This window comes from Lissotriton helveticus, chromosome 3_1, assembly GCF_964261635.1.
Source record: "Lissotriton helveticus chromosome 3_1, aLisHel1.1, whole genome shotgun sequence".
Lineage (NCBI taxonomy): Eukaryota > Metazoa > Chordata > Amphibia > Caudata > Salamandridae > Lissotriton > Lissotriton helveticus.
The window spans coordinates 34,084,138-34,110,846 of NC_136061.1; the positions used below are offsets into that span (position 1 = coordinate 34,084,138).

At 46.2% G+C, this 26,709-nt stretch overlaps 1 protein-coding gene across 8 annotated transcripts in view; it reads right to left on the bottom strand.

Annotated features, from left to right (window-relative positions):
• The window catches only part of DNPEP (aspartyl aminopeptidase), a 1,185,204-nt gene that overhangs the window by 227,307 nt on the left and 931,188 nt on the right, over positions 1-26,709 (bottom strand). For all 8 annotated transcript variants that reach the window (XM_078679177.1, XM_078679176.1, XM_078679182.1 and 5 more), the window contains 3 exons: positions 9,232-9,356; positions 8,529-8,625; positions 5,713-5,820 (listed from right to left, as the gene is read on the bottom strand). In XM_078679177.1, the coding sequence (XP_078535303.1) occupies positions 5,713-5,820; positions 8,529-8,625; positions 9,232-9,356 (330 nt within the window). The remainder of the gene's footprint in view (positions 1-5,712; positions 5,821-8,528; positions 8,626-9,231; positions 9,357-26,709) is intronic.

Here is a 26,709-nt window from a genome sequence, read left to right on the forward strand (position 1 = left end):
ATTGTATCATTCCAGTATTGCCAAGGACTCTGCCACCTTGGTGCAGGTGGTCACCATGAATAGGACGCACTTGGTCATATATAGTCATCCTCCTACCCGTCCAAACAGGAAAAGCAGTACTTGGGATGTGGTGGGGTGAGATCTGCCGAGGAATTCCAGCTGAGCAGAAAGACTATTGGTGGCGAGACTGAAGGAAACAGAGGGGTCTGGCTCTCTCGGTGTCCATGAGGTCCATGTACCGGTAGAACAGGTTCGCTCTATAGAAACTCTCCACGTAAATGAGAACCCTTTCTTGCACCTCAGGTAAGAGGAGGTGATCATGAACCAGCTGCACCATCTCAGGACTGCTGTGGCAGAGAGCTGAAGGAAGCCTGTGCCGCCGAATGCATTCCTACATCGATTACAGCGGAAGAAGTGCGCTCTCCCAGATGCAGGATGGTGTCCGGTCCCTTGTACCTGCCCCAAAGAGTCCCGTCCAGGTAAGGGGTGATGCCCGCACACATCTGGGGACACTTTCATCCCAGTGCTGCCATGGATTGTGCACCTTGGTCGACGTGGGCGGCATGGATGAGAATGCATGCCAAATGGGTCCAGCCTCCTGCCCTCGTGACTGAAACAATTCATGGGGAGTATGGGGGTTCTCTAGAGACTGACATGGCTGCAGCCATCACAACTGAGCTCGTCATCGGGTGATCCAGGAGAAATGTTGGGGTGTTGTTAGGTGCCTTGTATTACTTTTCCAGCAGATAATGACAGCAGGGATGGTCACAGTGGTCAGTATGACCTAGTTCCCGATGTGCTAGCTAGATGTGGTTGGCAATTGGCATCCTTTTATCGATTTTTCAGGCAAGCCATAAGTTCAAATCTCTTTGATGCCATCTGAACCAAACTTGGTGATGTCATCTTAGAGGGGGGCTCAGAGCAAAAAAGTCTTAAGGCCTCTGCACTAAGGTGCCTTGGGCCTGGCCGTTTGACCATTTTCAGGAAATTACATGCTCCGCTATTTCTCTTGTTATTGGGAGGGTCGAAGCCGGACCCAGCTGCATTGCGGCTAATTACCAATGCAATTTTACTAGCCAGATTTACCAACCTGTAGAACAAGTTACTTACCGTTGGTTACGCTCCTCTGATAGAGACTATCTAGCCATAGCTTCCTCACCTTTTCAATATTCCCCAGGCGTTAGGCTGGATCCCAAAAACTTTCAGCAGTACCTTGGAGTGCCATCAGGTGACACCGTGTGGCTCCGCACAGACACACTTCTGCTCTGCAAATGACGTGCGGCGCCTTTAAAGGCACCACCTCTGTGCCACCAGGTATGAACGCGGAGCTCCCCTCGCATCTCATAGGGACATTGACCTCAAAATAGTTATTCAGTGTTCAAGGGCTGTCATTCCTAAAGAGAAAGGTTTAAAGCCCTGAGGGGGCTGCAGCTGTTTGTGACAGATCCTCACCAGATATTCCCTTGGATCTGGGATTGAGACACAAATCCGAGGCCTGCAATGATTGCTCATCAATGACCGGAGATGCCATCAGGGCCAGCAAGGCGCGACTTTACATCGGCAAGCATAAAAAGACGTCCCACCTGGACCGCTCAAAGTCGCGGTCCATGCCAAAAGTTCGATTACTTGGTCCTGTTCCCTGGGCCGACAAAGTCGCTCTAGAGGCCGTTCTTCCTTCAAAAAGGGCCCATAATCCTCAGTTTTTTGCTATAGATTCATTTACTCCTATTACATTTTTGACGTGTTTCAATCATAAATGAAGGAATGGAGGAGTGTGGCTCACTGATTAGAGCGGCAGACCCTGATGCAGAGGTCTGGCCCGGGACCAGGGTTCAATTCCCGACGCGGCAGGGTCCTGAGCCCAAAATGTCCACGGACTCGATAATTCTCGCCTCGGTGCCTAATCCAATCATGGGGTCCCACGCTGCAACTCTGGGCAATAGTTGCTTAATCTCCACTACGGCGGCGCACCCGCTGCGGGATGCCTGGCTCTCACCCTGGGGATACCCAGTAGGGGTTATCTCACAGGGAAAAACCAGGACGGGTTCCCAAGGCAAGCGCCTTGATGCCTTCGGGTGATACGTGCGCTATATAAGTCGCAATACATACATACATCCAATGGTCTCCTCGAAAACATGGACAAGTGGAGGCGATAAGGTTATCTACTCTACCCAACCTACAAGTAAATCATGAAATGAGGAATAATATTTACAATTGTTTTAAGAGGATTGAATTTGTTGGTCCTTAGTGACTTCAAGCAGAATGATGCGTGGCAAAGACTGGAATCCTCCCTCGATTGAATGACACCTTGGATTTTTCTTTTTATGGGCAAGCTGTTTTGAAATCACCCTTATATGGATCATTAGACCTCCACAGTGTGGGGCAGATCTGTGGTGCCTTCTGCTGTGTCACCGTGCCTGAATGTGTGCAGACTTGCAGGAGAACATCACAAGCCTTTGGAGATCCTGGCTGCACAATCTGGTAACAGGTAACTAGTTCCTGTAAAAGGTTTATTTACACACCCTCTACTGTAGTTAAATAACTGTAGACCTTCAGCTGTGTACACTACAACAGTCTCTAAATACAGAAGAGCAGAGTGCTGGCATCAGCAAACATCCCATGAGCCCACCGGCACTTAGCGACCAGATGATCCTTCATAGGCTACACATCCCATGAGCCCACCGGCACTTAGTGACCAGATGATCCTTCATAGGCTACACACGCAATGTTAAACATCCCATGAGCCCACAGGCACTTAGTGACCAGATGATCCTTCATAGGCTACACACGCAATGTTAAACATCCCATGAGCCCACAGGCACTTAGTGACCAGATGATTCTTCATAGGCTACACAAGCTATGTTAAACATCCCATGAGCACACCGGCACTTAGTGACCAGATGATCCTTCATAGGCTACACATCCCATGAGCCCACCGGCACTTAGTGACCAGATGATCCTTCATAGGCTACACAAGCAATGTTAAACATCCCATGAGCCCACCGGCACTTAGCGACCAGATGATTCTTCATAGGCTACACAAGCAATGTTAAACATCCCATGAGCCCACCGGCACTTAGCGACCAGATGTTCCTTCATAGGCTACACACGCAATGTTAAACATCCCATGAGCCCACAGGCACTTAGTGACCAGATGATTCTTCATAGTCTACACAAGCAATGTTAAACATCCCATGAGCCCACCGGCACTTAGTGACCAGATGATTCTTCATAGGCTACACAAGCAATGTTAAACATCCCATGAGCCCACAGGCACTTAGTGACCAGATGATTCTTCATAGGCTACACAAGCAATGTTAAACATCCCATGAGCCCACCGGCACTTAGTGACCAGATGATCCTTCATAGGCTACACAAGCAATGTTAAACATCCCATTAGCCCACCGGCACTTAGCGACCAGATGATCCTTCATAGGCTACACAAGCAATGTTAAACATCCCATGAACCCACCGGCACTTAGCGACCAGATGATCCTTCATAGGCTACACAAGCAATGTTAAACATCCCATGAACCCACCGGCAGTTAGTGACCAGATGATTCTTCATAGGCTACACAAGCAATGTTAAACATCCCATTAGCCCACCGGCACTTAGCGACCAGATGATCCTTCATAGGCTACACAAGCAATGTTAAACATCCCATGAGCCCACCGGCACTTAGTGACCAGATGATTCTTCATAGGCTACACAAGAAATGTTAAACATCCCATTCAGCCCACAGGCACTTAGCGACCAGATGATTCGTCATAGACCTCACAAGCAATGTTAAACATCCCATAAGCCCACCGGCACTTAGCGACCAGATGATCCTTCATAGGCTACACAAGCAATGTTAAACATCCCATGAGCCCACCGGCACTTAGTGACCAGATGATTCTTCATAGGCTACACAAGCAATGTTAAACATCCCATGAACCCACCGGCACTTAGCGACCAGATGATCCTTCATAGGCTACACAAGCAATGTTAAACATCCCATGAACCCACCGGCACTTAGCGACCAGATGATCCTTCATAGGCTACACAAGCAATGTTAAACATCCCATGAGCCCACCGGCACTTAGTGACCAGATGATTCTTCATAGGCTACACAAGCAATGTTAAACATCCCATTAGCCCACCGGCACTTAGTGACCAGATGATCCTTCATAGGCTACACAAGCAATGTTAAACATCCCATGAGCCCACCGGCACTTAGTGACCAGATGATCCTTCATAGGCTACACACGCAATGTTAAACATCCCATGAGCCCACAGGCACTTAGTGACCAGATGATCCTTCATAGGCTACACACGCAATGTTAAACATCCCATGAGCCCACAGGCACTTAGTGACCAGATGATCCTTCATAGGCTACACAAGCAATGTTAAACATCCCATGAGCACACCGGCACTTAGCGACCAGATGATCCTTCATAGGCTACACAAGCAATCTTAAACATTCCCAGCCGGAGGTCTGGAACGAGTGCAACGATAAACAACGGAGAAAAGGTTTTCCTGGAAACTGACTGCAGGTGCTGCTCACAGCTGCTAGGTATGAAGGGAGTACATACTGAAGAATGGCAACAAAGGGTTAGGTACACATGCAGCAAGTGGGGTATAAGGAGTCCATTAAGGAAAAGGCCTGTTGACTCCAGACTATACAGGAAGGGGAGATCCTTAAAGTTATTAATTTTCTGTAAAGTTAAATGTCGTCACTGTCAGCTGGGTGCTTAGCTTTTGCGTCTGTTTAATATGGATCGGATCGTGGTGTGAGGGTAGTGGAAAGCTTGAGTCAGTCCACTGCTAGTTTGGTTCATAAGGAATGAGTGGATTATGAAGGTAGCTATTTTTGCTCACTGCTGTCTCGGGCCACACAGTTTAGTTGTACAACTGTCTGGCAGGAAAGGTACGGTCCCTTAACTGCTGGACAGGTGCATCCATGTTGAGAAGGCTGTGGAACAGTGAGGTCTTTGCGGTCATCTGCAGGGCAGGATATGAGAGCTGCAATAGGGTGGCAAGTAGGTTAGTTTTGTTACATCTGGTTAGCTACTTGACAAAGACACTGTCCCATCTGACCCACTGTCAGGCTGCAGGATGTGATATCTGCACTTGGTTGTTAACTAGTGCTCATTTTGTAACAGAATGACTGCTGGTGCCCAAAGCGCTGCTCTGAAGCACGGCTGGCGCTATTAATGTCAGTGCGCTCAGTACCAGGTTGCGCAGTCTTGAATCCACATCAGATGTCTGTTATCTACTATCAGATACTCCCTGCTTCTTTAGCTCACTCCTGCAGACTTTTACTTCCTCCCTTAGTGATGGATCGATAGTCTTTCTCTTCCTTTTTCCTTCATTTGTGTGTTTTTCTCTTTCTTGCACTCAGAAAAAGTCTATGAGGAAAGATAAGTGCAGGTCCCCAAAAATGAAGCCAACGGCAACCGCTGGCTCAAACGAAGTACTGCTGGTTACCAAAGGTAGATCTCTACTCACCGCTGGCCGGGAGCATCTCGGGTGGGTGCCTCAAGGGGATGGTCTGCTCTGCAGCATTGTCTTGGTCACAGTTTATTAGGAAACACAGGTGTCCTCACAAGTGCTTTGTACAAAGTATGTGGGTTCGTGAGTGGAACAGCTTTGCTGGCTCCACTCTTGGACTACACAGGGTATGTATGAATTTGGCAGAAGGGTGACAGGAAAGGTAATGATTGCTTACCGCTGGCTGGGTGTCCACGAGGCACAGCTCCATCTCCAGGATCTGATCCGGCTTCACTCCCAGCTGTGAGCAGAGCAAGGACAGCAAAAGCGAGTGATGCCGCTCGAACTAGAAGACAAAGGGAAGGAGAATTAGAGGACAGATATCACCGGAACAGCAAGCGTCCAACATTCAAAGCAAACTATCTGAGATTACTCTAGGCTCCATAATTCATCTAAACTCCTTCTCGGCTCACTCATCCCCAGCTCTGTCTACCTACTGCACCATCGCGCTCACAGCCTTGAGGAACCTTGAGACAAAGCACACTGAAGTAACAGTGAGTTCTGACGTGAGCCAGTCATTCCTCATACATTTAAACCAGAAGGTCAAACAAGGTCATGATCGACGTCGAAGGATGAAAAGCAAAACGACATATCTGTACCACATTCACATTCAATGCTCGCTCACTCGCTATCCATGGGTTAAAGTCGAGGATGCATATGGGGTGTGGATACTACGTAGTAGATTTGACACATGGAACTTGTTGCAAAGTCATCCTGTGCCTTGGGCACCCCCCAACTTTTTGCTGACTGGAACTAGTGGTAACTGACTCTGACTGATCCTGGGCTCTGTTTAACCAGGCCCAGTGCCAGTGCCAAGCTAAAAGGAACACATTAGAATACAGTTAAGACACCCAACATACACTAGGGTACACTATGGTATGGTGGGGTACTCCTGTAATTGGCAGGACCTACCCCATAAGCCCCTAGTATGTAATAGGGCATGGGATTGAAACTACCTATAAGTCCCTAGTATCCTAGGGCATGGCAGTTTAGAGGCCAGCAGATTTTCTGCACTAGCATGTGTGCAGTGCTGGAGCCCGAGGTCAGTTTAAAAGCATCCCTGGTGGCCAGGACAGCTTTTAAACCTTACATTGTGCCCAAACTCGACTTTGGGGGTAGGGGCCCTTAAAAATGAAAAACCTACCATGTTTTTGCATATTAGGGACCCCCAGGGTCACCCCTAGGTATCCCAGGGGTGGAGGGACAGTTATCTATAAGGAGGGCCCTTATAAAATTAGTTTTTATATGCCTGGGTAAAGTGAAATTTTACATTTCACTCCCCACATTGTCTTAAAGAGCTTCTCAAATTCGACTTTGATGCTGGAATAATTGGGTAAGGATGATCTGCAATATTTCTGCAGATTCAGAACCCCTGAAGTCTCCCCTAGTTGCACAGGGGGTGGGGGTCCAGTAGAAATTAGGGAAATACTTATTAAATATGGTTTTATAAGCCCTGGTTCTTGAAAAGTGGCCCAGGTCATTTTCCCCATTGCAAATCCCCTGGGCCCATAGGTTAACATGGTAGGAAGTGATTGATTAATAAATCTTGATAGGAGAGGACTAGCCGGACCATTCAAAAGACTTCCCAGAATGGTCGTAGTAAATCCAACAATATTATATTGTTGAATTTCTCCTAAAGTGTACATACAATAAGTTATAAGACATTCTTGTTTGTAAGTCCAAATTCAGCCTTTCAGTGGTCTGCCCTGATTGGTCAGAGTTAAGTGGATCAGCCAGGTTGCTGGGAGGGCAGTGTGCTGTTCTATAGGAATGCCAGGCCAGGAGGTGCGTCGTAAACTATGCGCTTTAAAGGCAGAGGGGAGGCCTGGGTTTCAGTCCACTATGACAGTCTTGACCCAGAGTCAGGGCTAGGCGTAAGGAAGGTATGTGCAGATGGTAGGGGGTGTGTTTAGCCAGCTCTTATCTCCTTGCTGGAAAATCAGCCATTATGGATTTGGAAGAATGATGCACTCTGGGACAAACTAATGCCACACTCCACAGGATGTGGTCATAACTATGAGGAGTTGCCCTGCTCCCATTGGTTAGCAGTGACCTGGTGCTTGACCCAGAGAATTTTGAATAAGTATCTGAGAGGGGCAGAGCCCTCCAGATCTGCTGCTTGAAACTGAATGAAGTAAGAAGTGCCCTGCTGAAAAGATTTTTATGCTGTGCAAGGAACTCTGAGGCCTGACCTATGAAGACTGCACCATCTGAAACTACAGCCCTGTGGATTACCTTGCTGCCAAAGGACTAAGAGTGGACTCCCTGCAAGCTACAGGTTAACAGAGCTCACCTGGACAGCCCCACAAAGAATTCAAAGCCTTGAGTACCAGTGGATTTGTAAGGGTTTTGTTCAAGTGGATTGCGGAATTGAAGTTTCACACTTTCAAGGACCCTCTTGGAGATTCCAGAACCTTGGATTGTGTGTTGGATACTTTGGGACCCGCAAGCAGAACGCCAGGAAGGTGTTCTAACTGGCCCCGCCTGCTGAAGAAGGCGGCCCACTACAGTGGTGAGAATTCTTCAGAACAATTTATAAAGGTGGGTCCCTGACAGAGAAAACGAAATGACTTAAAGGGGCACTGTTGGTTTCTAAGCACTAGAAAGTGACTAATCTTTAAAAATTCAAATCTCTGGTTCCCTACAGTGGATTATTTTCGTTTTGGTGTCATTCAAAAGATAAAAATATTACCTATTTTTATAAATTGGTGTTGGATTTTTATTTTGTGTTTCGTCTTAATTATTTACTGAAATGGTGTTTTTAAATGCTTTACATACCTGCCTGAAGTTAAGCCTGTCTGCTCTCAGCCACGTTACCAAGGGGTGAGCAAAGGAATCATTTTCTAAGACCTATGCTGAGTCCTATCATGTTTTAGTGGCCTTATTGCCAGTGGCAGACCTACATCTGCCCCTACCAATAACCCACTTTCCAACAGAACTAAAGTCTACTTAACCCTTCCTGCAGTTGTGGTTTGAGAAGGTGAGCGGGCTTACGGAGTTGTTGGCTCCAAGGGAGGTCTTGTTGGCTTCTCCCGCTCCCAGGGTTTCCTTCTCCAACTCTTCTTGGACGACTGTGGCAAGAATGGGAACACTGCAAAAACAGATCAAAAATGACAATAAGATGACGCCCAGTGCCCTGATGTGTCCCACTGGTCCCACTGCTGACCCTGCACACCCATCTAATCCATGTGCAGCTCTTACAGATGACCAAACTATACTTAGTGTAGTCTACATTCAGCATCCCCGTGAGGCAAGAGCTTACAGTTGTATGGAGCTTACAGGTGATTACAATATTTATAGCGTGGTCTACACTCGAGTGCCCCTGTGTGGAGACCTGCTCGGCACGTACTGGTATCTACATTGCACTCTGTAGATAGAGCCTACACACAACCACTCTTGTGCCACTGTGATGCGTGGTGCTCACTGGTGTCCAGATGAGTATACTACTCATTGTAGTATACACTCGTTTGTCCATGTGAGGTGAGCGGCACCTGGAGTCGTATGAACTACACGCAGCATAGCCTACACTCGTCCTTCCTTATGCGGCGAGCTGTGCGTTGCTTACAGGTGATTATACTACTCATTGTAGTATACACTCGTTTGTCCATGTGAGGTGAGCGGCGCCTAGAGTTGATGAACTATACGCTGCATAGCCTACACTCGTCCTTCCTTATGCGGCGAGCTGTGCGGTGCTTACAGGTGATTCTCTGTGTTGGGTCCAAAGCTCTCGTTAATGTTTCTCTGCAGGTGGATGGCAAGGTGGGGAATGCGAAGGATGGGGCGGTCCACCTGCACCAGACGATGCTGCAGCTTGAGGCCATCCTGAAAGGTAAAGACAAACGTACATGAGAGTGAGGTTGTGTAAACACGTGTATACACAGAACATGTGAGAATGTGAGCCATAAAGCAGTCATACTTTACAAATCCAATACGAGCAAACATGTGATCTCAGCACACCAGTTAACCAGTCCTACCACGGCATGGAAGACACAGTTTCTTGGTAGTCGAAGACCTCCATGATGTCGGATCAGGGAACAATCTGAAACAGGGTATCAGGGTGGGGGTTGGGCCATTCTAGAAGTACTCCTACATCTGCAAGAGGTGGTCCGTCTGCTTATGGCAGGTAGAGCACCTCTTGCAAAGGTTATTCATCTTGTGTACCTTAACACAAACAAGAGAGCAAGGTTTCTCTTACTTCATTAGCCTTGGGCCCATTTCGAAGCTCAATCGTGCTGGGAGCTTCCAAGGGCAGTGCTTCCCACTCTCAGATATCTCAGCCCCGTCCTACTAAATGGAGCTTTCCCAGACTGACACAGATCATTATTTATCAGACTCAGTGAGGTAAATCACAGCAAGGCGGAGTACTACTAGCCTCGCATCGACACAGACGCTGCTGCTAAGCAGGACGCCACTGGGACATGAGCCTGCGCTGTACAGACTTGAGATCACCTCCTGAGTCACATCAACAGTACTGGCTATTACCATTTCTTCACCTCCGTCTTCTAAAATTGAAGAAACAGTCGGCACCGGCAAGCACAAAAGACGATTGGCTGTGAAATTCATTCAGCCTTGAAAGTATTCTAGATCAAACTATATTCCTGCATCTTGAACTGCCATTTATCAAACCTGAACGTTGCTGAGCCACCCTCTATTATACATTAAAAAAAATATATATGGACTTGATGGTCCATGTACAAGGGAAATTGTGTCCCCAAATCTTCTGACAAATATTCCATGCTTCACCAATAGCTTAAGGTTTCCTTTCCTACTGTTGAATACTTGCTTCCTGCCAATTGCTAAGGTAGTGATGCAAAGGCTACATTGTAATCCTGAAGCAAAACTGCTTCCCTCCCCGATTTGGTCACAATTATACAGCTGAAATGATGTCAAAGGGTTTAGTTGCTGGGGCACGTCCCAGGCCGTCCTTAAGTTATTAAGTCACATTCATTATTCCACAAGAACTTCACAGTTTCCTTCAGTAAGTTACAAATATGAATTTCTTGTGTGGAAACTTGGCAATAAATCTTGCATAATACTCAGGCAGTCGTACAAACAATCAAAATGGATCCTCATAATTTGTGACTGAGAGCTTCAATAATTACTTTGATCAAATTTCTTTTAGGAGCCAATTGCAGTACCGTTCGTAGGTGCGATGACCAGACAAACCTGGAAACCGTGCTCCTTCAGGTGACATACTCGCAGTACACGCAACAGGAGGTGTTGATGATAGGAAATAATTTCTCAGAAGTACATCCATATGTGGTGTACCAGGTAGTTCCTATCTGGGGAAAAGTAATTAAACCTATTGAAACACCCCTGATTTTGTTTAAAGATGCCTTTAGAAATAATTAGGGCATTCAAGACTATACCAAAGGAGATTACGGTAAAAGAATTATGACAGGGAGGATGTGAAACAGTAGAACTGCATAAAGATAAATCCATTACCTTCGTAGTGGCATAAGAGATGTTGGACGTGGCAAGAGGACAGTTTTTGCAGCATGCTAGGATAGCTCTTAGAGAACTATGGATCTCTTGCCCGGTCGCCCGAGACACTATTCGTACAATAGAAATGATACTTAACCTTGCACGTAGACAAAAGCTAATCCAACATTTACACAAGATAGACAAACTGATGCAACGTATGTCAGATATAGCTGGATAAACTCATACCCACACCCGGTTACAAAGTGAAAAGAAAAAGGTGTGCAAACAGATTAAAAAGACTTCCAAAAATGCTACATTTAAATTAACCCAATTTCTCGGCTTCAGTTGAACGTACTTTGCACCACCATAACTGAATAGCATTTAGCCAGGCATGGCTGCGTCATGTGGTAAGTGTGGAGAATTAGTAGTGTGATGTGTACATATGGTCTCAGAGTGTCCTAGCATACTGGGATTTTGGAATGATATGGTTGTATGTCTAAGAAAGGTGACAGGAATGTTACCAGAAAAACAAATAAACTGTTTATTAAGTATATATCCTGGGAAAAAGAACAATAAGATGAAGATAGAATTTGCCACATTGAGCGTGGCATTGGCAGAATGAGGAACAGCATATTAAAGCTAGCCAAACTACTGAAAAAATCAGTAGAGGACACTGCAGAAGGGGAAGGCTAGATTGCCATGACCAGTACACTTGTCAAAACTGAACAGCAGAAATGGACAGTAAAATATATGATGTTGGAGGGGGACGGGATATAATTAGATGAGATGGAAAACCAGAATGTCCCGGTGTAGGTTCAGCATCACAATAGCAGCAAAATGTGAGAAAAGGTGAATTATAAATGCCAATGCCATTGTATTGTGTATTTGACTGTGGTTGTGATACGTGAGAACTGTTAAAGTCAAACAAAAAGATCCATTATAAACAATGTTGTCAGAACCACCACATTCTCAATAATATGTCCAAGACATTCCACACTATTTATGGCAGTATTAGATTTCTCCTTTGTGATTGTCCACCTGCTAAATTCTAGTATGTTCAAAACCTCAAACAGTAACAGTGTAATCATTTTCACAACTGCGAAAATTAAAAAGTCATCCTGAAAGTATGCACATTTTTGGCATTCTGGAACATTTGGTACAGAGGAGACCGATACTAACCGAAAAGGCATCTACTTGTATGCATATGCCCTTTCTGGTGTAATGAAGGTTAATCTTCATGTAGATGGTAATTCCTAGGTACTGATACCATAGCAGCCTTTAACATATATAGCATTTCTCCAACAATCATTAAAAGATGGTGGGCAACCAACACACAATTTGTTAGATTGCATAACTCTACACACAGTCTAACCTTGCCATTAGTTTTGTGGGCAAAAAGATATGGGATAACTACTTCGAGGATTTTATTTATCAATGACTCATTCTTTGACAGACAGTTCAGTTCTTTTTTCAAATCCGGTATTGTGGATAAAGGTTTATTTCCTATTCTGTGAACTTTAGAACTAGAACCTTTCCTAAATATAACTTTTAAGCTGTCCCAAAGAACTGGTGATAACCCCTGGGAATTTTGCCTCCAATTTCTAAACCGAACTGCTATCTTTCACTGACGTTATGAGATCTTTGTAAACTGAAACCCGTTCAGTTTGTTGGGATCCAGAGTGATCATAGCGCCTTTTTCTGGGCCAGCCTAACAAAGAATAACCTTCAACCAATCAATCAGGACTTATAAAGCACTACAAATCACCTGTGAGGTTCTCAAGGCACTGATACTTGTTTACCTATGTTCACCTTAGCAGTAATTTCCTTTTTCTTGAATTCAAGTGTAGAACTAACATACCCAAAATACGTATAGGGGTTTATTTCCAGGTGGATATAATGAATATGCTACTTACCAGTATGCATCTGTTCTTGGCATGTAGGGCTGCTAACATTCATATCTATTGCATAGATCGCCGCCTAGTGTTGGGTCCGGATGATTGCACATTGTTGTCCTGGAAGAGTCTTCGAAGTATCACGAGATAGGTGGCTCCTCCCCTGGACTACAGTGCGCATGGGCATCAACTCCATCCCCAGATTGTTTTTAGCCATTGTGTCAGAGATGGAGTGAAATAGTGTAACTGATGTCCATGCTAATGATTGAATGCAAGAAATAATCTGCAGCCGCTACGGGCACCGTATGAATGTTAGCAGCCCTACATGCCAAGAACAGATGGGAGAGGGGTTGGCCAAATGGCTAAGGCGCTCGACCTCGAACCTGGGGAACTAGGTTCGAGTCTCGGTAACGACGCCAAAAACCCCCTGTGATTCTGGGCAAATCACTTAATCTCCCCGTGCCTAAAATGAAAGTGTGTCCTCATGTAACTGGTGCTATGTAAAGCGCTCTGATAACTGATTCGGTTCGGTTCTAGTTCGCGCTATATAAAACTCTGCAAAAAAAAAAAAAAATGCACACTGGTAAGTAGCATATTCAGTTCGAGGCATGTGGGCTGCTAAATTCATATCTATTGCATAGAATACATAGCAGTCCCTCCATTAACGGCGGCCGCCCGTGCCAGCTGCAGAAGTCTGAAAAAGAGTTTTGAGAACAGCCTGTCCTACAGCTGCCTGCTGCTTGGAATGCACATCTACACAGTAATGTTTGGTAAACGTGTGTGGCGTTGACCACGTGGCTGCTCTGCAAATGTCTTCCAAAGGAATGTTCCCCAGGAAAGCCATGGAGGCTCCCAACTTGCGTGTGGAGTGTGCTCTGGGGGGGACCGTTAAAGTGCGTTTAGCTTTCTGGTAACAAATCTGAATACATTTAACGATCCACCTGGCTATTCCTGCCTTGGAAATTGGGTTGCCTTTGTGCTGGGCTGAGAAGGCAACAAAAAGTTGCTGTGTCTTTCTAAATGGTTGTGTTCTGTCAATGTAGTACATCAATGCCCTTTTGACGTCCAGCGTATGGAGCATTCTTTCTGCTACTGTTTCCGGTTTTGGAAAGAATGCGGGCAGTTCAATAGTCTGATTGACATGAAAGTGTGACACCACCTTTGGAAGGAACTTGGGGTTAGTGCGGAGCACGACCCTGTTTGAGGGAATCTGTATAAATGGCTCTTGTATCGTGAGAGCTTGCAGCTCACTAACACGTCTGAGAGATGTAATAGCAATGAGGAAAGCCACTTTCCATGTTAAGAACTGAATCTCACATGAATGTAGAGGCTCAAAAGGTGGGCCCATCAACCTGGTGAGAACCACATTGAGATTCCACACAGGAGCTGGTGGGGTTCTGGGAGGAATGACTCGTTTCAGTCCTTCCAGGAAGGCTTTAATGGCAGGCACCCTGAAAACAGAGAGATGCTGCCTGTTCTGGAGATAAGCCGCTATGGCGGATAAGTGTATCCGAATGGAAGCGTACGCTAGATTGCATTTGTAAAGATGTAACAAATAACAGATGATGTTAGGAATGGATGCCTCTAGCGGGTTGATATTGTGTTCTGTACAGTAAATGACAAACCGCTTCCATTTTGCAGCATAGCAAGCTCTGGTGGTGGGCTTCCTTGCCTCCCTGATGATGTCCATGCATTCCGGAGGCAGGTTAAGGTAGCCAAACTCTAAGACCTCAGGAGCCAGATCCCCAGATTGAGCTGTTGCGGATCTGCATGCTGAATGTCGCCATGGTTCTGCGTCAAGAGCCTGGGCGTGAGATGCAACCTTTGATGCGGCACCACGGAGAGTTCTAGAAACGTGGTGTACCACGGTTGGCGTGCCCACGTTGGAGCAACCAGGATGGGCGTCAGCGAGTGTTGCTTTAGTTTTCTTGCCACCAGCGGAATGAGAGGTGCTGGGGGAAAAGCGTACGCAAATCTGCCTGACCAGTTCATCCATATAGCATTGCCCTGCGATTGTGGGTGAGGGAACCTAGCGGCAAAGCTTTGGCATTTTGCGTTTTCCCTTGTGGCAAACAGGTCTATCTCTGGATGACCCCACTGCTGGAAGTACGGGCGGAGTACTGATGGATGTATCTCCCACTCGTGCATCTGGTGGCTGTACCTGCTGAGCAGGTCCGCCATCGGATTGTCCTTGCCCGGGAGGTGTTCCGCCATGAGGAAGATGTTCCTCTGAATGGACCACTTCCACATGCTCTGAGCCAGATGAGACAGCTGTGGAGAGTGCGTACCTCCCTGCTTCTGGATGTAGTACATGGCTGTCATGTTGTCCGTCCGGATCAACACGACTTTGTTGCACAGAGGTACCTTGAAGGACTTGAGTGCCATGAAGATAGCCATCAACTCTAGATAGTTGATGTGCATCTTCCTTTGCTGTGTCGTCCATAGGCGCTGCACCGTGTAGTGGAGCACATGAGCTCCCCAACCCAGGAGAGAAGCGTCCGTCGTCAGGATGACCTGTGGCACAGGCTCTTGGAACGGTCGGCCCTTGCAAAGGTTGTGTGGGTTCCACCAATGCAGAGAGATGTATGCCCGACCGGTCACCAACACTAGGTCTTTTAACTGTCCTTGAGCTTGTGTCCACTGATGCGCCAAGCATTCCTGGAGCGGACGCATATGCAATCTCGCGTGCAGGACTATGAAGATGCAGGAGGCCATCATGCCTATCAACTGCATGAACACTCTCGCTGGGAGTGAGTGTTGCGGTCTGAACCTCTGGATGAGCGACTGGATGTTGTCGATTCTCGCTGGGTTCGGCTGAGCTGTAGCAGTTAGAGTATTTATTGTCGCGCCCAGATACTGCAGCACATGGGCTGGCTGAAGGTGCGACTTTGGATAGTTTAACGAAAACCCCAGACTGTGAAGGAGGTGAATGGTGTGGAACATGTGTGCGGCGCACTGCTGTGCCGACTTGGCTTGAACGAGACAGTCGTCCAGGTAAGGATAGACATGTATGTTTTGTCTCCTGAGGTGCGCTGCCACGGTCGCCAGACACTTTGTGAACACTCTGGGGGCAGTGGTCACTCCGAAGGGTAGGACCTTGAACTGGTAATGCCTGTTTTGTATGGTGAACCTGAGGTACTTTCTGTGGGATGGGTGGAGTGGTATGTGAAAATAAGCATCCTTGAGGTCCAAGGTTGCGGGGAAATCTCCCTAGTTCAACAATGGAAGAACCTGCTGTAGTGTTAACATGTGAAAGTGTTCTGAGAGTATGTACAGGTTGAGGGGGCGTAGGTCCAGAATGGGTCTGAGCGAGCCGTCCTTCTTTGGGATTAAGAAGTACAGGGAATAAACCCCTGTGCCTTCTTCCTCCACCGGCACGAGCTCTATTGCGCCTTTTTGCAGCATCACAAGGACTTCTTGCTGCAATAAGTGCAAGTGCTCTGCTGACATAGGATGTTGTCTTGGGGGTATGTTGGGTGGAGTGGACGTTAACTCCAAACAATAGCCGAACTGGATAAGTTTCCTTACCCACCTGTCCGTGGTGATGGACTTCCAGACTGGCAGGAACTGTTGGAGTCTCCCCCCGACGGGTGTTAGATGGTCGGGGGGCAGTGACAGAGAGTCACTGTTTGTTGGCAGCAGAGGAGCGGGAACTGTTGTTGCCTCTGCCTCTGTCCTTGGCGCTGTTTCCCCTGTAACCTCCTCTACCCTGTTTGGGGTATGAGGACTGTGCGCCTCCTCTATTGAATTGCGTCTGCTGTGCCAAGTGTCCTCTGGTAACACCTCGTGAACTTGAGCGACGAAAAGTGTTCCCTCTGAATTGCTGAGACTGAAGCGCACCCATGGATTTAGCTGTCTCAGTATCTTTTTTGATCTTCTCGAGGGTGGTGTCAACCTCTGGGCCAAACAGTCTGTCTGGATTAACGGGCTGGTTGAGGATGGTCGTCTGGATCTCTGGCTTGAACCCTGAGATGCGGAGCCATGCTTGACGCCTCAACATCACACTAGTGTTTATCGCTCTTGCTGCAGTATCTGCAACATCGAGCGCACATTTGATTGCAGCGTTGGAAATGAGCTTGCCCTCCTGTATTAGCATCTCAGCTCCTTCTTTAAACTTGTCTGGAAGGTGTTGTAATAGCTGCTCTAAGGTGTCATAGTGTGCCCTATCATATCTGGCCAATAGGGCTTGTGTGTTAGCTATGCGCCAGATGTTGGCTGCTTGCGCTGCCACCCGTTTCCCCGATGCCTCCAGCACTTTTGACTCCTTGTCTGGGGGAGGAGCTTCACCCGTGGTCTGTGAATTCGCCCTCTTGCGGGCATTGGAGACCACCAAAGAGTCCAGAGGCAACTGGCCCCGTATATAAGTTGGGTCTCCAGGTGCCGGTCTGTATTTCTTTTCTATCCGGGGGTTTACCACCCTTGCCCTCGTGGGTTCCTTGAAAATGTCAGTGGCATGCTTGAGAACCCCTTTGAGCATAGGAAGTGTCTTCACAGTTTTTTCTGATGCAGAGAAAGTGTCAAACAAAAAGTCAACTTCCACAGGGTCGGCATGCAGTTCCACCTTATGGTTTGTAGCCGCCCTTTCAATCAAGGCATTAAATGCCGCAGAGTCTTCCGTTGGAGAAGTTTTCACACCATAAACCTGTGGGTCATGTACCACTTGTTGGTCCCCCTGATCACCAGAGTCTACCCATGAGTCCTGCTGCTCATCAGGGTCAGTATTGTCAGGAAAGTTATACTCTTCATCCTGTTCACCCTCATCTCATCTGAGCAAGTGGGTGAAGGTGTCGGACTCCTCCTAGGTCTTTGAGGAATGGGTTCAACGAGGTCTGGTGTTTCTGGCGCTGGCCTCTTCTTCTTTAGAGGTATTACAAACGACTCTACAGGCTTGGAAGTAATTTTCCGCTTGTGGAGCGTCAATTTTCCCGTGTCGGCGTCTATATAATGTTGCGACTGCTCTTCTATTGAAGGGTGTCGATCGAAACGTCCACTTTGATGCGTTTTCCCCGACCCTTCTGGGTCCTTTGGCACCGATCGAGGTGCAAAGGCCTTCGGCGCCACCTTCGGCGGTAGAGTATAAAGTATTGGCGTCGAAGTCTTCTTCGGTGTGGCTATCGACTGCGGTACCGAAGGAGGTTTCGGCTCCGACGTCAACCCCTTTTCCCGTATCCGCTTAAGGGAGTCTGCTACCTGCTTAGTAAAAGAAGCGGATGGCTTTGTCGATCCGACCGATGACCTCGGTCCACCTACAGGAGAAGATCCGAGCGTCGAAGATATTTCTTCGGTCGCCGGAGACGCAGACGACTGCACTCCGACCCTCTGCTACGGCCTTAGGCGTCGACGCCGCAGGCTTCGGATCGACAGCTCTTTCTTTTAGCGTCAGGGCTCCAGACTTTGGCTCGGTGCCCTTCACGGACTTCGCCTCGACTGCCCGTTTGCCTGTTGGAGCAGTAGCCATGGCTGAAGGCGTTTCGACAGTCTTCCTTGACTTCGACTCGGCCACTTTGCTTGACACTTGCTCGACGACCATCTTCGAGCTTGGCTCCTTGACCCCTTTCGGTACCTTAGCCTGTTCGACAGCCTTCTTCGGCGTCGATGTCTCCGAGGACGACGGCGCCGATGGTGTCGCAGACGTCTTCGGTTTCGATGGTGTGTCGGCCATCTTTGTTGTTTTCGATTCCGATGTTTTTAGTTTCGGTTTCGATTTAGGTAATGGAGGCTCCGCTAGTATGTCCGTAGCCGGGCCAGAAGGCGGGCCGAGGATTGAGGTGTAGGGTCGTGGGCAAGGCCGTGTGGCGATCCCGTGACCTGAGCCTTAGTAATTGTACGTACGGGGCATAGCTCTTCCTCCGAGCTATCTTCCATGGCCCCATAAGCTTCCTCGTCATTCCCTACCTCCTCGACGTATTCGTCTAGGTCCAGGTCCTCAACGGGTTCTCCGTAGTCGGCCTCGACCTCCGCCGATGTAGGTGACATCTGCAGTTGAAGCTCTTGCTCGTCTGCTTCGGGGTCGCCAAAGATGTCTGCCGGCGCCGGTGCCGATCGCTGGGCCTCGAGGCGCGCCACGCGCCTAATCTTGAGCGTCGTCTTCGACCTGAATCTCGAGCAGGCCATACAGTTGGCCTCGTTGTGGTCCGGCGACAGGCACTTGTTGCATACAGGATGCACGTCGATGTGTGGGTACTTCGATCCACACACGGGGCAGTACTTGAACGGGCTCCGTTCCATCGTAGCGTCGTCCGGGTCTTGCTGCGTCGACAGGGCCTCGATGACCGAAGAGTCACCCGACTCCTCAGATATCCGACTCGAAGAGTTGGAGTACACACGAGACCGAACGCGAACAATACCGACGAAGTAAAGAAGGCCTTTTGGCCTTAAAGAAATTGTTTTATCGATTCCGAACAGGAGACGTCAAAATCACATCCGAACCCAATGGCGGAAAAAAACAATCTGGGGATGGAGTCGATGCCCATGCGCACTGTAGTCCAGGGGAGGAGCCACCTATCTCGTGATACTTCGAAGACTCTTCCAAAACAACAATGTGCAATCATCCGGACCCAACACTAGGCGGCGATCTATGCAATAGATATGAATTTAGCAGCCCACATGCCTCGAACTTCCTGTTCCTTGAATCTGCACGAATAGTTGTCGCAAATAAGAGTTTATCTCAACCCTGAATGTGCCCATCATATGCATTTCCACCTCTAGGGGCAGTATGAAGTGCTTTCACTGGATACATCCTCCTCTAAGGCCTCCTGATTTCCTGAACATTTCTACGATTTGCCCATTTAATTGCCAATTTCTTTAGCCTATGCTCGTCGCCAGTATTATAGTAAAAAACACAAGCGACTGGAGAAAAATATATGTTAATTTCACAATAAAGAAGTGTCCATCCTACACAGGAAATGGAATGGCAGCAACTGCTACAAATAAAACGCCCCTTCACAACCACACAAACCAATGGAAATTTCCTACAAGTGTTCTAACTCAGATTCTTCCAGAATCCCCCTTTGAGCCCCATATGGTACAGAATACAACAGTAGTTTTCCAGGCTTAGACTTTTTTCGCTGAGGCAGCTGCCCATGTGGCACAGCCTCAGGATTGGAGCTCTGAAGCCCAAAGAACATGTTCCTCCTCGGAGTGTGGACCAGAGGGTACCAGTCATCCAGATAGATCTAGTATAGCCAGCCCAATGGCATTGAACTGTGCGGAACAGCCAATGGACCCAAAAACTGTGGTCTCATCTTTTTTTATTTTAAATCAGGATCTTGTCCAACGAGGAGGAGTTACAAGGAGGAGTTGGTGTCGGAGAACAGCACTGATCATCTGAAAGAGGACTTTTTCCGATTGCGCTTTTAGTGTGTCATTATAAGAGGATTTCTTGGGAAAATGTTTCTTTACAAGAGAATTACTTCAAGTTAAGGGAGATTGCCTGGACATCTCTCTGCAAGTCTTGGCAAAAAAACAGCTTGCCCTTCGCTCGCGGATGCCCTTCTAGGGCATGGAGGTGTAAGAATTGAAGGTTGCCATGACATAGTTTGAGCCTAGTCAACAAATCTTGTGGTACCTGCGACAGGGCTTAAGCTCAAACTTTCAGAAGAGATATTGGACCTAGTCGCTGTCGAAATGCTGCGGGGTTTCTTCAGTGAGACACAAAGAGAAAAAGAAATGAAAACAGGAACTGGCTCCAGAGCACCGGTTGGTACCTAATGTAATCTGGTCTCATCATGTCTGGACTCAGAGCCACGGCTGACGCCATATGACAGTGCAGGAGAGATATTACTGAGGCAAAATGTTGTATTTTCTATGCATTTCATTATGGTACTTCCCTCTCTTCTTCCTTCTCTCTCTCTCCCCCTCCTTCTTGCCCCTCTGTTGGTACAACCCTACTGTTGGCCGAGAGGCTATCTTAGAATGCTCATGACAGAATGTTATTCATGCAGAGCTGCTGCTGGATGTGGACTTGTGAACGTAGAATAAAGACGTTACTTGCCTTATCCTGCGCTTCCTTCATCTTTGCAACAGAAAACTTTTCCAGACCACTGTGAAGTCTGGAATGATGATTTATAAAGTGAGGAATCCTCATATGTATCCATCAGAAGTAATCAAATCAATGGAAATCCCAGGACCATATTAATAAGGATTGGCAAAACAAACGGGTCTCAATCATATTATTTAATAATGTTATTTATTTACAAAGTTTTATATAGCGTGAACATAACCCCAGAGGGTATAAGACCGCTTTACAAATGGTCAGGCAGAAGAACAAATATGGTTGTAAGAGCTGCAATGACAAATGAAGCAAAGATCTTTGCTTCATCCGTCATTGCAGCTCTTACAGCAATATTTGGTCATTAGTTTTGAATTTCTCCCATTTTATTTTAAATTTTCCTTTACCAGTAGTCTTCAGGTGTAGGGTAGCCTGCGCTAGAAGTCAGAGGTTGCTCGACCTCGGGCTGCATACTTATTTGCCCTAGCGTGCTTCCCGAAGTTGCTCGCAATGCGACCTGTGCTTGCCACTCCCCTGGTCACTCCCCTCTTATGGCGGGCTTCAAAAGACACTCAGCAGCCCGTTCGTGAAGTGGGCGAGCCGCTGACGCGCAAGGCAAGCCCATCTGCACCCATCCGCACCTGGCCCGCAACTAGTGCCCGTCCCTCTGGCCATTTGGATTCAGGTTAGGCACGGAGGTTGGACTACTCACGAGAGACGCGGATTACTCTCAGACCCTGTGGTAAGTCTCCCCAATGTAAGATATGCTCTACCACACTGATTCCACTAAAACTGTCTGTCATAGCTACAAAGCCATATGCCTGAGGTCTGACCCCTTAGAACACATTCAGGGTACAGAGGGCCCATGGTACAAATCTAACAATGTTCGCTCTCGTGTTCACTCCATGCTTAACTGTATATTCTTGCATACAGGATTTTTAATTAAACATAATTTCGAATGTTATGACTTTGTTCTGACCCATTAAGTGAATCTAGTGTTTATCACTGAAACCGGAGCAGATCAAAACTCGGGACCAGAGATTATTGCCGCTACAAATAATGCTGCAAACAATAGTCAAGAATTTTGTGACTCAATAGCACGCTTCTTTCAAGAGTAGGTCGCAAATATTTTTAACCAGTTTACCATTAGCAACTGGACTACTCAAACCTTAACACAGCATTTCAATTCAGATTTAGAGAGCATCAGGCTAAATAACTTGAGGCTCCATTGGCAGAACAACTTAGAAAACTAACTCCAACCATCAAATCCGGCTCCCCTCAAGTCCCTTGCCCACCAAAGATAGTGCATATGGCAATAGAGTTATTAGCACTTCATCTAGTATCATGCAGAAATGTTCAAAGAGGGAGAAGTCCCATGTCACTCGAAATCAGCTTCAGTCCTTCCACTGTTAAGCCAACGGTAACACCATGGATATGAATAACTATCGACCCAGTTCGAGGCTCCCATATCCTGCAAAGCTGGTGGAGAAAGGTTTGAGTGAGCAGCTAGCGGCATTTATTGATAACCATCTCCTTGATGACACCCAGTTCAGTTTTAGAAAAAAAAAATCACAGTAACAAATCCCCACTGTTGGTAGCAATGGAGAAAACCAGAGGAGGGAATGCCGCTCTGGACCTCTCCGCAGCATTTGACACGGTAAACCATGCTGTGCTGGGTGACCGCATGCGGAGTCTTAGGATTGGAGGCCCACACTTAGTTTCCTAAAATCGTTCTTCGCAATAGGCAGCAGGCGGTGGCAGAGGAAGCATTCTCCTCTAAACATTATACCTTGCCATGTAGAGCCCCGCAGGGATCGTATTTGAGCCCTACTGTATTTAACCTATATGTCACGACACTGGGCAAACTCATAAAAATCGTTCTCCCTATCCCTGGCATCCGATGCAGATGGCATGCACATGGTCACTGGCTAAAGATGTGATCAATTCCAGTGACACTTTTAGAGATTGCATGAGCACATGGATGGATAACAACTGTTTAAAGTTGAACTCATCAAAAATGGAGGTTATTCTATTTGGAAACAACCCATCCTATTGGACACCTGAACTAGGGTCACTCCCCACTCCAGTGCCATAGGTTAAGAGCCTGGGAATAATGCCTGACAATGAGGTGAAGCTAAAGGAACAAGTTAAGGAGGTTACTTCAGCCTCTTTCTGTTCCTGAAGACCGGTCAAGAAAATTGAAAAATATTTACCATTTGAACCCTTGAAAGCAGTGGTCATTTCTCTTGTATTAACAAGACTGGACTATTGTAACAGTCTCCAGCTCAACCTTTCGGTGGGTCTATTAAAGAAGCTGCAGACCCTGAAAAACGCAGCGGCACACTCTTTAAAAAAATTCCAATTTGAATCTGTGAGAGGACCCATCAGCACACGTCATTGGCAACCAGTTAGGCAGCACACGGTCTTTAAGGCTCCATGCGTAGCTGTAGGAAAGTAGGATCTGCTTTCATAGTTACCCCCACTTTTTGCCTGGTGCTATGCTGCTTCTGACTCGTCTGACTGGGAACACAGTCTTGGTGCTTCCCCCCTAAATTGGTTATGGTGAGTACATCCCATATTGGCTACTGGTGTACCCCTATCAGTCCCTAGTATATGGTACGGAGGTACCCAGGGCATAGATACAGCAGGGGTCCCCCATGGGCTGAAGCATGCATTAAACCACCCGTGAGTGACCACTCAAACTAACTACAGGCCGGCCATTGCAGCCTGTGTAAGCTGGTGCTAGCACCTCTTACGAATGATTTAGGTTCCCGAGATCAAAGATCACTGCACTTAAAACCTCCAAGTCACCCCTAAAGCAGGCCTTTCAATCCTGAAGGCTGGGTGCTCGGCTTTAAGTGTTAGGGTGCCCTGCATGAGCAGGACACCCCTACAGTCCTGGGCCCACTTGGAGCAATGTTTTGGAAGGAGGTCTTAAGCCACATCCAAAGCCACAGATACAGTGGGCTTCCCCATACCAAATCCCCCATGGTGTCAGACCAACTCAACTTGCAGTCATGACACACTCTGGTTGGCGTATTATAGCCCAGATGTTAGGAGCAGCTAGACAAACGATTGCTCTCTATTGGAAGTACCCGCCACCCCGATCTCTGAATCAACAACATTGTTAAAAAAATGTCTTAATCGTAATGACCTTAAAAATTTGTACAAGCAAATTTTTGTTTCTAACAAGTTTGAGTGATATGTTGGAACATACGATGATCCTTTTTGCAATGTCTTTGATTCCGTGTCACTCAATGTGTGTTTCGAGATATTTATAACTAGGGTTTCTGACTCCTGGTATTTTGAGCCACTGTTTCTATGTTTGTTTGTTTTTTTGCTCCTCCTGGTTCTACTGAGGGTCCTGGGCCTGGCTCTAAAAAAGAAACCGGGACTTGTGAAATTGCAGGTACTTGCACATTGGTGGATTCAGGTCTATCCCCTTTGCCTGATTGTTTTTGGATCGTTGTACCTGTTCTTGGTCTTCTTTCAAAAGCTGGTCTTTTGTATTCAGAACTGTCTGACGAGGTTTCACTCGTTGAAGCGTTAGGCTTTTGTTGGCGTCTTTTTGCGTAGATTACCGCCCATGAGTAAACTTCTCCGAGGCGGTAGTCAGTAGTATCCCTTTTGAATTTACGCACTTTCCTGTCGTTTATCTCTTTAGTGTATTCATCTATTTTTATGTTAATGTCTGCGAGTACTTGGTTCCATTCATCCTTGGTTGTTAATTTTGACAATTCTTCTTTAGTTTGAATTATTTCCTTTGTAAGATCCTCAATTAATTTAGCTAACTCTTCTATTATTAGTAAAATTAAGTCAAGCGAGCACTTATTCAGTATTGCATGCCAGCGTTCTGTGAACCTTGCGTTGTTTTTGCATAGAGTTGATTTCAAAGATATCCTTAATCCTCTTGGGATCCTCTGTGTTTTGTGGTACTTTATTAGTGTGCTTGCGTGTAATTTTTGATTGACTATTCGTTTAGATATGTATAACAGTTGTTTGATTGTGGATTCTTTTGAACCTGTTCCAGCACTTATTTCTTCTGTTTCTTCAATTAAGGAATAAATGCGATTGGTGTCCTCCTCTGTAAATACCAATGTTTCTGCTCTTTGTTCCGTGGTGTGTGCAATATCCGCAAATTGCATGTTTTTGTTTTGGGTTGTTTGTGGTGCGTGAATCGTTTTGCTCAGACGTATGATTAGAACCAATTGGAAAGGGATTCCGCACTCTTATTTTGTTTGAATGGTGTATTTTTAATGTTCGGTATATTTCGTTAGTTTCAGTGGTGCGTAGGTAGGTTACCCTACTGAGCAATAGGATAGATCAAATATAAATGTCCCATGTGGTTCCTGGCACTCAAGAATCACTCCTGCCTCGCACTCCTTTATATTTTCCTTAAATAGTTAGTCCAGTCGGGTAAGTTCGTTCATCATATTTTATTTTCAATCGTTATCATTGTTTTCAATACTCATGATTTCTTCCTTGTGTATTATTTTCATACCATATTTTGTACATTTTATAATTCCCAATGCATTTCAAGCAATAATGCCCTTCCTCAGGGGATTCTTTCTCTGAAACAGTTAATATAAGAAATTTTAAGCGTCTGGAGTACAATAGTTCATATTGTGATCTTGTATACTTTGTTTATACCAAATGTATAAATGTTGTTGAAACCAACCACAAACCATGTAGTAAGTTACGTTTGTGATAAACAAGAAAAGTTTGTGGGGATAGTAACCTTATAACCCAATCGTGAACATGACCAGTCAGAAATATGTTTGAAAGGCGAACTGACCTTTGCACGATCGTTGGTGGCTTTCAAATAAGTTTTTGTTTCGAAATCACGATCTAGAAAGTAAATATGCGACCGTCAGGTTTTACGTGTGCATTTCTACGGTGGTCAATGTAAATGTAATCAAAATTACGCCAAACGGCGTTTTACCTGCACAAATCAATGTGTTCTCGTCTCGTTGTCGGGTCTGCGGCTTTTTCGAGTTCCGATCATGTGACCAGAAGTCGCGACATATCAAGTGTCAAACGTGCAAACAGTGAAAACGGACGGGTTGTTGCCGATCGGGTGTGCTAAAAATAAGTGTAGGACTTTGTGTAGAAATATTCAGAATCCTTCTGACCGTCATGTGTGATCGCGGATTTGAAAGCCCGTCTATCTACATGTGAATGGCCGTGGAAATGTATATTTACATTGGGTAAATGAAGTGTGTATGCAGATCATATCCAAACTTTTAGGCAATCAAATTTACAATTTAAATAAAGATTTAACAGAAGTGAAATAACGGATACATAATTGCTACAAAATTATACGGCAAGTTTCATCACAATTTAGAGTGCTATTTACATCACAGTCTCTTGGGTTGAAAAACTGATTTATAAAAAACAGTTCAGATCTAATTTTTCATTGAGTCCGGATGGATTCATAGTGTTCAGATAATTGATCCAAAAAGTTTCTCTCCTTAGTAGGTGACTGGAGTTGTCTCTTCCTGGCAAAATTGGCACCATTTCTAAGATACAAAATCGAAGTTGACTTACATTATGATTTGCTTCATTGAAATGTACCGAGATGGGTGATTTTTGATTTTTTAATCGAATGTTACTTTTATGTTCGATTATTCTGGTTTTCAATTTTCGTTGTGTTTTGCCAACATATGATTTCCCACATGGGCATCTTAACATGTAGATTAGATTGGTCGAATCACACGTACCTGTTACTTTCAACTTAACAGGTGTTCCTTTTGTGGGATGATTGATAGTGTTGCTTTTTATTATTGCTGAGCAATTTCCACAATTGTGGCATGGTAGGGTTCCTTTATAGGTTTGTGTGACCAGAGATGAGATATGCTCATGGCAAGTA